Source organism: Tupaia chinensis, unplaced genomic scaffold, assembly GCF_000334495.1.
Source record: "Tupaia chinensis unplaced genomic scaffold, TupChi_1.0 Scaffold000355_1, whole genome shotgun sequence".
In the NCBI taxonomy this organism is placed as follows: Eukaryota; Metazoa; Chordata; class Mammalia; order Scandentia; family Tupaiidae; genus Tupaia; species Tupaia belangeri.
The window spans coordinates 13189259-13200863 of NW_006159850.1; the positions used below are offsets into that span (position 1 = coordinate 13189259).

The 11605-nt window shown below is 48.8% G+C and overlaps 1 protein-coding gene across 3 annotated transcripts in view; it reads left to right on the top strand.

The window, feature by feature from the left end:
- WDR59 (WD repeat domain 59) overlaps window positions 1-11605 on the top strand; it is a gene marked incomplete at its 3' end in the record, with an annotated part of 95421 nt that overhangs the window by 15501 nt on the left and 68315 nt on the right. For all 3 annotated transcript variants that reach the window (XM_006152639.2, XM_014589402.1, XM_014589403.1), the window contains 4 exon segments: window positions 563-643; window positions 4626-4663; window positions 8401-8489; window positions 10364-10480. In XM_006152639.2, coding sequence (XP_006152701.2) covers window positions 563-643; window positions 4626-4663; window positions 8401-8489; window positions 10364-10480 — 325 coding nt within the window.

Genomic DNA, 11605 nt, shown 5'->3' on the forward strand with positions numbered 1-11605 from the left:
CTTCCTGGGTTGAAAAAGCCCTGGGGCGTAGCAGCAGCGGGAACAGGGCAGGCAAAGCTGACATGGACATGCCGGGGGCGGTTAGGCTGTGTGCAGTAGCTACTTTCTAGGAGTGAGGGTACGAGGAGGGAGGACCAGAGGCCACTGCTCTCCTTGAAGGCTACGTGGCCACCCGGGAGCTGGGAGCTGACTGCTGTTGGGTTTACCCTGGGTGCCTGTGGTCGAGTCTGATTTAGATAATGGTAACTCAAAGATCACTATGTGTGTTCTTTGTCTTGTCTATTCAGAGAAGGAGGGAAAGTGACAGAGAAAGTGATAAAAATTGAAAGTCGCTTTGGAGTAGCATAGCTGGTGATACAGGCAGAAGGACCTAGAAGTTTCCTTCTGAGCTCAGTAATCTCGTTCATTCCCAAAGAGCTTTGGAGATTCCCACCTAAACCGCGTTAAGAATCGCATTTACGAGGACTTGCTGAAGCTCCTGGGGGCCGGATTTGCAAATGCGCTAGAACTGGACCCTGAGTTGTTCCCTTTCCTTTGTTGTTCTGTGGATTGCTGCGTCCAGCGACTTGGACTGGGCCGTGTTCGAGCCAGACCTCCTGGTTACCAGCTCTGTGGACACCTACATCTACATCTGGGATATCAAGTAAGAACAATTACGAGGTGTGACCGTTTGGTTGTGGGATTTGGGACCTTTACTTTAGACGTCAGAGACTTTATTCTCCTACCTGCAGACCCTGAAGCTCGAATCTGAGGGCAGATACATTGTGTAGGAGATGAAAGAGACGTCGGCGTAGGGGGATGAGGAGAGAGGCAGGAGTGGGAAGGTCACAAGTAGGGGCAGCGTTGTCCCCAGGCACCACTGTGGGCAGGGAAAGCGTCACGTCACTGGGGGCCCTCGGTGCTCGTGTAAAACCCCGTCCACAGAGGCACCTCACTGGAGGGTAGGGAGGCCGGGGCCCGTAGGGGTGGTGTACATCAGTCACTGGGAAGGCTGCCCCAGGGCCCTGGCACTTCAGGCCCCTCTCAGAGATTTGCAGTCGGCCTCAGCAGCCTGGTTTCCCTTTGGCACAGAAACACAGGTGCTGGATGGAGTTCCTGCAGCGACAAGTGACAGTGGGGGATTTGAAGGTGCACATCTGCCACAGTGGGCCGTGCCCAGGGACACTGCTCAGCTCTTTGCTTGTTCTTTGTGAGGCTTCAGTTCCCAGCTGCCTGGGGCCTCGATGATGACCTCAGAGGGTGACACTTGCTGGTGTACAACGTAAGGAGTCCCAGCCCCGGGCCTGGCACACGCCAGTTCTTCAGTGTCTAGTCCCTCTCCCTTTATGGGACAAAGTCCCTTTCGCCATAGTTAGAGGTAGCTGCTCTGAGGGCCTTCTGCAGGGTCCCGGGAATGGACACTCTCCCCTCACCGGCTGTTCTGCCTCTGTCTGGCAGGGTCTTACAGTGTTGGACACTGATGGGTGGACCAGAGGCAGAAGGCCAGGCTGCTGTGGGCACAGCAGGTCAGACAGCCGGCAGGAGGGCCCGGAGGGAGCCGGACAGACAGCTGGCTGACGAGTGGTGCACACAGTCGTCACCGTGGGGGTGGCTGGTCCAAAGGCAGCACCAGAGGGGAGGAGCCCGAGATCTGAGAAACTAGAAGAGGGAGGCTCTTAAATACCCAAGGAACTGGGGGACATTTACAGGAAATACATTTTGTTTTTGTTTTTAAAGGGAGATTTTTGCTATAAGGTACATGCCCTTGTCAGAGAGACAGAAAGTGAGAAATCACTCCCCGGGGGAATGGCCACACCACAATCCCTAATCTCCATTTTCCTCTCGGGATTTTGGGTATACACGCACACGTGCCTGGCATGAGTTTAAGCTACCGAGTGAACTGTGAGTCAACTATATGGGAGTCCAGTGACATAACCATGACGCCATCTGTTGGTCCCAGGAAGCAAGTGTTTTTAATTTAGGTGTTTTAATGATTTGTTTTTAAAGTTTGTCAAAGGGCACATGTACTTGCCAGAGAGAAACAAAGAGCGGTAATGGGAGAGAGAAAGCACCCCCCAAGGGGAGTATGGTCACGCCACAGTCCCTTTTCCTCCACTTCTCCATCCTGGCGGGATTCTGGGCATGCACAGACAGCACCAGTGCATTTTTCAAGCTGCTGGGGCCAGGATTCAAGCTGTAATGCCAGTCGTGTGGGATCTGGTTCCTTTAAGAAAGGGCCTTTCAGGGCCACAGGGCTGGCCCAGTATTTTCTTTTCTTTTCTTTTCTTTTTTTTAAAGAATTATGTTACTTAACTTTATTTTTATTTATTTATTTATTTTTATTTGACTGGAGAGGGACAGAGAGAGAGAAGTGAGAAAGCAAGCCACCAGGTCTGGGACTCGAACTGTGGCCAGTCATGTGGAGTCCTGCATCCTTAACTACCATGCCACCTGCCAGCCCCCTTTCTTTCTTTTTAAAAAACATTGATATTATTTATCTATTTATTTGTTGTGATTTTCAAGCTACCAGGTCTGAGACTCGAACTGCTGTCAGCCTCGTGGGAATCCAGCACCTTAATCATGCCACCTACTGGCGCTGGCCCAGTATTTTCTGTTCAAATAAATTGAACTGAAAACTTCTCCTGAGATTTTTCTTTTTCCTTCCTTCCTTCCCTCTTCTTTCTCTCTTCCTCTTTTCCTTTCTTTTATTGTGTGCATGTGTGCTGGCCAGAGAAAGAGAGAAAGCACCCCCAATGGGGTTTGGTCATGTTGCCCTCTTTTTTCCCTCCATTTCTCCATCCCGCCAGAATTTGGGGCATGCACACACCTGATAGGTTTTTCAAGTTCCTGGTGCTGGGACTTGAACTTTAGTTGGCCACGTGGGATCCGCTGTGTACAGGACCAGCCCGCTCCTTAGGTTTTATAGACAGTAAGCTGGAGCTGCCGAGTCCTGCTCTGAGGTACTGCCCACTTCTGCCATTTCACCGTTTGGGGGAGGGTGCCCCTCTGACTCGGTACTGAACTGTGAAGCCTGTCCTAGAGTCTCTATATCCAGAGTATATGTTTGTTTGTTTATTTGTTCATTTTTAATTATGGCAAAAAATATATACCATGGCACTTACCGGCTTAGCCACTCCCTGTAACTGCTGACTGCAGCTCCCTCGGACTAAGTATGTTCACATGTGGTACTACAGACCTCCAGGCTTCTTCGTCCTGCGGAACTGAAGCTCTGTGCCCGTTAAATGGTGGCCCCCACGCCCCCTTCCCCGGCCCTTGGCAGCCACATTCTCTTTTCTGTTTCTGTGACTATGATCACTCTGTCTCATATAAAGGAAACCATAAATATTTGTCTTTCGTGACCGACTTATTGCACTTAGCGTAATGTCTTCAGGTTCATCCATGGTGTAGCGGGCATTGGGATTCCCTTCTCATGTCCGAGTAATATTCCACTGTATGTATACAGCACATTTTGTTTATTCATTCATCCATTGCTTCTACCTTTTGGCTACTGTGAACATCCAGAGTAGTTTTTGTTTGTTTTGTTCCTTTTTAAAAAAAATATTAATATAGGGTGCATGTACTTGCTGAACAGAGAGAATGAGAAAGAGTGAGAAAAGAGAAAGCATCCTCCCTGGGGGAATCCCTTCTCCATTTTCCTCTTGGGATTTTGGGCACATACATGCACCCAATGTGTTTTTCAAGCCACCAGGTCCAGGACTTGAACTCTGCAGTTGGCCATGTAGGATTCAGCCTTCTTAACCACCATGCCACCTGCTGCCCCTCTTTCTTTCAGAAGGCCTTTGTGCTTGTTAGAGAAAGAAGAGAACCAGAGAGTGAAAATGAGAGGGAGAAAACACACCCCAAATGCGGTGTGGTCACACCACAATCCTTTATACTCCATTTCTTCACCTCGTTGGGATTTGGAGCATGCATGCACATATGCCTGGTGTGTCTTTCAAGCCTGGTGGGGCTGGAATTTGAACCATGCTGTTGGCTATGTGGGAGCCAGCTCCCTTCACCCCTAGGCTATGGGCTGGCCCCATAGCAGATTTCTTTTTGCTATAGGATGAGTGCACTTGCCAGAGAGAGGGAGAGAAAGTGAGGAGACACCCCTTGCTACAGTCTGTTTTCCTCAGGATTCTGGGCACGCATACACATATGCCTGATGTGATTTTTAAGCTGCTGCGTCCAGGATTGAACTGTGGTCAACCATATGGGAGTCCAGTGCCTCAACCACTATACCATCTGCTCCCCCCCCCAGTAGTTTTTTTTTTTTTCCTTCTTCTTTATTTTTGGAGAGGTTTTTGCTATAGGGTGCATGTGCTCACCAGAAAGACAGAGAGAGACAGAGAGACAGAAAATGAGAAATCACCTCCCGGGAGGATGGCCACGCTGCAATCCCTTCTCCTCCATTCTCCTTTTGTGATTCTGGACACACTCACATGCACCCAGCATGAGTTTAAGCCACTGGGTCCAGGACTTGGACCGCGGTCTGCTACATGGGAGTCCAGCGACAGCCATTATGCCAACTGCTGGTCCCCAAGTTCTCATTAAAGGAGAGTGAAGATGTGTGTACCAGGCAGAAAGCCCCAGGTGGGTGGTGGCCTATGACTTCGGTGTTTGATTTTCTGGTTTTTGTATTTCAGAGACACAAGGAAACCCACCGTTGCACTGTCTGCCGTAGGTGAGTGTACATTCCCTGGTCTGGTCTTCGTTCTGTTCCTCCTCACTTCTTCCCGTTCCTTCTTGTCCCTGCACTTTTCATTCTGGCCACCCTTGCCCCATGCTCTGCCATGGCTGGATGGAATTCTAAGGCCCATGTTGCAAGGGGCTTGCTTTAGGCCACTCTCAGAAGCTGAGTTAGGACTGTCAGTGTGTATCAGGAACTTACTTCCGAATTCAAGGACAGGAGCCAACTTAGTTTATGTGTAAACTTTTTAAAGAAGTCTTTTTTTTTTCCCCTGTCTTTTTTGTCAGAGGGTGTGTGTGCTCACAAGATGGAGAGGAAGAGGGAGAGGGAAAAAGCACCCCTATGGGGCATGGTCATGCTTTAGTTCCTTCTCCTCCTGTCAGGATTTGGGGCACACATGCACACTTGCCCAGTGCGGTTTCAAGCCCCCAGGGCTGGGATTCAAACCATGTGGTTGGTCACTTAATCACTAGGCCATGAGGCTAGCCCTGTTTGTAAACATTCTGTTGTGGGAAATTTCTTTTTTTTGGAGAGGTGCAATAGGGCATGTGAGCTCACCAGACAGAGAGACAAAGAAACAGAAAGTGAGAAATCACCCCCTGGGGGGTTGGCCATGCCTCAATCTCTTCTCCATTTTCCTCTCAGGATCTTGGGCACACACACACACATGCGCCTGGTGTGAATTTTAAGCCACCGGGTCTGGGACTTGAACCACGGTCAACTACATGGGAGTCCAGCGACATAGCCATTACGCTAACTGCTGGTCCCGGAAAATTTCAAATGTATATACAAACAGAAGGAAATGGACTGCCTACGTTGGTCATCAGGGTCAGCAGCCATCACACATCCTGTCTGTTCACTTTGTCTGCATCCATTTCATACCACCTTCACCCCCTTGTGATTATTTCAAAGCAAAACCCAGGTTTCATATCATTTATTTAGCAAGTATTTCAGTATGTATTTTTTATTTTATTTTTCTTTTAGAATTATTTCTTTTAAATTTATTTATTCATTCATTTGTTTTAATTTTACCAGTGACAGAGAGAGACAGAGTGAAGGTCTGGGACTTGAACCGTTGTCTGGGACTCGAACCGTTGTCAGCCATGTGGGAGTGTCCAGTGCCTTAACCCCCACACCACCTGCTGGTCTCCTCTTTTCTATTCTTTTTTAACTATTTTATTTAGCTTTATTATTTATTTATTTATTTTAATCTGACCAGAGAGGGACAGAGAGAGAGAAAGAGAGGGGGGTGGAGAGAAAGTGAGAAAGCAAGACGCTAGGTCCAGGACTTGAATTGAATTACAGTCAGCCATGTGGGATTGCAGTGCCCTTAATCACTGTGCCACCTGCTGGCTCCACAGTATGTGTTTTTATAAAATAATTTCTTTTAAAAAGTAACCATAATCCCATAATTTTAAAGAAGTATTTAATTTTAATTATTATTGTTATTTTAAAATTTGCTGTGGGGCATGTGTACTCACTAGAGACAGAGAGAGAGAGAGAGAGGGAAAGTGAGGAAGCAAGCCGTCAGGTCTAGAACTTGAAGGACAGCCGATGATGTGGGAGTTCAGCACCTTCACCACCTTTTGTTCTTTTTTCTCCCTTTCTTTCTTTCTTTCTTTCTTCTTTTTTTTTTTTTTTGGTAAGGCTTTTGGCATAGGACACAGGCTCTCTTCAGAGAGAGACAGTGAAAGGGAAAGTGAGAAATCACCTTCCAGGCCATACTCCAGGGGTACAGCCATGCCACAATCCCTTTTCCTCCATTCTTCTCCTGGGACTTTGGACATGTATGCATATGTACTCAGTGTTTTTCAAGCTGCTGGGTCCAGGACTTAAGCATGGTTGGTCATGTGAGAGTCTACTACCACCTGCTGGTCCCAATTCTTTTTTTTCTTTCTTTTTCTTTTTCTTTTCTCTTTTTTTTTTTTTTAACCTTTAAAAAAATGTATGGTAGAGCATGTGTGCATGCATGCATTTGAGAGAGAGGGGAGCACTCTCCACAGGGTCAGGTTATGTTGCAGTCCCCCTCCTCCAGTCAGATCAGGCACTTGGTGTGCTTACCGGGAATGTTTTATGCTGACCAGGCCAGGGATTTGAACCCCGGTCGTCATGGGCCTGGCTTCTCTTGAGCAGTGCATGACTGCTGCACCATGAAGCCTGCCCCCATTCGTTTGTAGGTCACTTCAGGTGCCCCGTGTCTCAAGACGGATGAACGGCCTCACTCCAGCCAATGCAACATAGCCTCAGGCAAGGGCAAGGTCAAGTTCTGGGCCTTCGCTTCCTATCCAGGTAGAGCCTGAGTCCTCTCTCTGTTCCACGCTCTGGACTCTTGGATCAGGCTTCTTTCTAAAACCCTGGACTGGGACCAGCAGATGGCATAATGGTTATGTCGCTGGACTCCCACATTGCCAACCATGGTTTCAGTCTCGGCCCTGAAGGCTCAAAACTCACACCAGGTGCGTGTGTGTGAATGCCCAAAATCCAGAGAGGAGAATGGAAGAGAAGGGATTGCGGCGTGGCCACCCCCTTGGGAAGTGATTTCTCACTTTCTGTCTTTCTGTCTCTGTCTCTCAGGTGAATGTGTGTGCTCTGTAAATAACTCTGGACCTCTGTGGTGTCCCCAGTATTAAACACCCAGCTGAAGGGAAAGGTGTCAAAGCAGTGGTCAGGTGCGGCGTGAGCGAGGACAGGAGCCAGGGAGGACAGCCATCCGTTTGGTTCTGGTGTAACTTGACTAACTTGATTTTTTTTTTTCTCCTGAAACTTTTTTTTTTTAATTAATTAATTTACATTCATCGCCTTAGCATCATCACAGCATACAAAATGTGGTTTTCCATCCAGAATATACTGCTTAGTGGTTTAATCATGCATGCTAGCATCAATAATTTTCCATTTCTAGTTTCATGTATATGACTAACTTGATTGTTTAGAGTCTGCTAGTAGTACCTCTGCATCATTTTCCACGTCTCAGCCCCCTGCACCTAGCTTTCCACGTCTCAGCCCCCTGCACCCAGTTTTCCACGTCTCGGCCCTCTGCATTGTTTTCCACGTCTCAGCCCTCTTTAGCACCTCACGTTATGCCCACTGTCTTAGTAGCTCCTCTGTCACTATCGTGGCTCTCTGTTGGCGGAGAAGGAAAAGGATGGAGGTCACGGGGTGTCCCCTTTCCCTGACTCCGCACCGGCTCCATCTAACTGCCATGGGTATGGGTGGCAGGCCGGGACACGGCCTCTGAGGGCAGAATGGCTCAACCCTGAGGCTTCTTCAGCAAAGCTTCAGCTCGAGGCTCTGTTTTTCCAAGACTATTCCTCAGGGAAAAAAGGAAAAGGGCAGGAAGGAGCGGGCATGGACGCTGAGGCTCTCGGAGCAGGAACGTGAGTCGGTGTCCTCGGGGATGACGGAGGGCCGGGCTGGGTGCCGAGTCAATTACCGGCCAGCCGCGCCAAGCTCTGTAAGAAAGGATGCTTTCCTGCTGCTTCTGCCGAGTCGCCGGTAGACTTTCTCCTAGGTGAGATTACTTCCTCAATTAGGCTAGTGATCCTGTTCCCGTGTGTTCAGCCTTTATTTTCGGCTTCGTTTGATCTGTACTCATGGAGTCGGTGCAGTCATAGCGACTTGAGGGGTTCTGTGCTTATTCAGCCAGAGCTCGTTATCTGGCTCCCCTGGAAATGCTTCCCTCTGCTTCCGAAAGCACTGAGGGGGGCAGCTTTCTTCCTGCTTTTTCTTTGCAGCCGGTGCCTCCCAGGTCAAATGGAATAAAAAAAATGCCAACTGCCTCGCCACCAGCCACGATGGGGATGTACGGATATGGGATAAGCGGGTGAGTAAGCTCTTTCTTTTCCCCTTGTTGATCTTTGGTTCCCCCCGGAGGGTGTGAAGAGGATGCTGAGTCCCGAGACTTGTCTCGAGGTCAGAGGACCCTGTGCAGCGTGCCGAACTTGCCATTTAACTCGTCGTTCCAGATGACGGTTGCTTCTCCGTCTCATTACGAAAATGAACTTGGCCTGGCCTCAGTCAGCGCCCCACTTTGGTTTACAGGAGCAGCGCCAGTTTCTACTGGCTTTCTGATGCTTCACACGTCGAGTCACTACGAGGGCTCTGCGGTTCCTAGTGAGGCAGAGAGAGGTAGAGAGGGAAAGTGAGAAATCACCCTCCAGGGGGATGGCCACGCCACAGTCCCTTCCTCGCCATTTTCTTTGTATTTTGGGCACACACACATACACATATACACAGTGTGTTTTTCTTCTTCTTCTTTTTTTTTTTTTGGTGAGATTTTTGCTATAGGGTGCATGTACTCACCAAAGACAGAAAGCAAGAAATCACCCCCCAGGAGGGATGGTCACACCACATCCATTCTCCTCCATTCCCCTCCTGGGATTTTGGGCACGCATGCACACATACTCGCCGAGCTTAAGTTTCAGGTCGTGGGTCCAGGACTCAAACCACGGTCAGCCGTATGGGAGTCCAGTACCTAACCACTATGCCACCTGTTGCCCCTCACCCTCTCAGTGTGTTTTTCAAGCCACTGGGTCCAGGACTTGAACTGGGCAGTTGACCATGTGTGATCCAGCCGCTTAACCACCACACCGTTGGCTAGCACAAACATAGACTTTCTCAAGAAATATATTGAAAAATATAATTTCATACAATAAATGTGGTTTCTCAGTCTCTCTCTCTCTCTCTGGGGAGTGCACATACATTATGGCAAAAATTAAAAAATATAGTCATTTATGTTTCTCTAGGTCTACACAGCTTCAGCCCCTGGTGTTCGGTTTACTCTGCAGCTTCCAGGGGCTACGGCATGTCGTAGCACAGCTCTAGTATAAGAGATTCAATTTAAGGGAACCAGCAGTTAGCGTAATGGCTATGTCGCTGGACTCCCACGTAGTCGACCACGGTTCGAGTCCCAGACCCGGTGGCTTAAAACTCATGCCGGGTGCGTGTGCGTGTGTGCCCAAGATCTCGAGAGGAGAATGGAGGAGAAGGGATTGCAGCGTGGCCATTCCCCCTGGGAGGTGATTTCTCGCTTTCTCTCTCTCTGTCTCTCTGTCTCTGTCTTTCTGGCGAGCGCACGCGCCCTATAGCGAAAACCTCTCCAAAAAAAAAAAAAAAAAAAGGTGACCAGAGAGAGATAGAGAGTAAGGGAAAGTAAGAAATCAAGCTGCCAGGTCCAGGACTCGAACTGTGGTGAGCCATTGGAAGTCTAGTCACCTTAACCACCATGCTACCTGCCATCCCCTTACATGTGCTTAAATCATGTGGCTTTTTTTTTTTTTTCATGTTGTGTGTTCATTCTTTTTGGGGTTCTAAGTGCTTAGTCACGTTAAGATGGATGGTTGGAGTTGGGTCTCAACCCCAGCCCCTCTTCATGGACGATTGTGAGGAAGGGGAGCAGGAATTGTCAGATTCCTGGTATGAAAGGTGACAAGCCTCCACTACTTGTGTCGTTCAAGTCGTGCATTGGGCTGGAGTGGGAAGAAACCAGGCTTCCAGGCTCATTCACAGAGCGTGTGAGGAGAGTTGGATGACTCTGTGGTGGTGGTGTTGCTTTTGTTTGGCTTAAAGCGAAGTGGCCCTTCTGAAGGATGGAGACAGTATCTGGTGGGATGTGTGTCCCCGCCAGCACCCAGCAGTCATGATAGAAACTTAGTGACCTCTTTCTACACTGACCCACTCAGCGCTGGTCTGTTGCAGAAACCCAGCACAGCAGTGGAATACCTAGCAGCCCACCTCTCCAAGATCCATGGCCTGGACTGGCACCCAGACAGCGAGCACATTCTTGCTACCTCCAGTCAAGACAACTCCGTCAAGGTGAGTGGCGCCCACTGGGGCATCGGGGGAGCTGGGTTTGGGGCCATCAGGGATGTGTGAGAGTCCTTCAGAGGGAAAGCCATGGAGTGCTAGCGCAGTATGTGTGGTTCACAGGTCCGTGTGCTTCTGGGGGGTGTGCAGGTAAACCCAGTCATGCTGACCAGCAGGAGCGGCGCCTCCCTGGTACGGCTCTTAGCATCCGTTCAGGAGGCTTTGTTCTTGCCCTTTGTGAGAGGAAGTCAGAGATGAAAGCATCCAGAAAGGAAAAGAAGTTTGCTTGCCAGGAAGTTGCAAGGAAGTCAGGTGTACACAATAGAGATGAAAAGGAAGGGGAAAAGCTTGCAAAATTGTTAAGGTTTCCAAGTTTATAAGCAGTCTGTTTGCCAAGGAAGTTGTTCTCGTAAGATTATCGTGTCTGCAAAAGTGAAGACACGCCCGGCGTCAGCACTGTGAACGTTGAAGATGGAGTTCTTTCAGGCACTCTCTAACTGGCAGGAAGTACTCAAGGCTTTCTGCATCTCAGCCACCTGGTGGTTTTTGGTTTATCTTCGAGCACAGGCTTTCTTGTTTATTTTTCCCCTCCAGCTGTGGGTGGCGTGCCGTGGCTGTCCTTGGTCAGCATGGTGGCGTGGCACAGTTGTCTTTGCTCCCCAGTCCCTCCTTGTGGTCAGGTTCCTGTGCCTACACGGTGGAAATTTAATCACAGAAATTAGTTTAGCAATTTTGTGATTTAGCATCATTAATATTTTTTTCTTTCTTTTTTTTTTTTTAGAACTTTATTTATTATTTATTTTAGGGTTTTGCCATAGAGTGTGTGTGCTTGCTGGAGAGAGACAGAGACAGAGAGAGGGAAAGTGAGAAATCATCCCCCATGGCCATGCACAAACCCTACTCCTCCATTCTCTTCTTGGGACCCTGGGCACAAATGCACATGTGCCTGGTGTGAGTTTCAAGTCACCAGGTCTGGGACTTGAACTGTGGTCAGCCATGTAGGAATCCAGCACTTTAACCGCCATGCCAGCCTGCTGACCTCTTTTTTTTTTTTTTTTTTTTTGGAGAGGTTTTTGCTATAGGGCGTGTGCACTTGCCAGACAAACAGAGAGAGACAGAAAGCGAGAAATCACC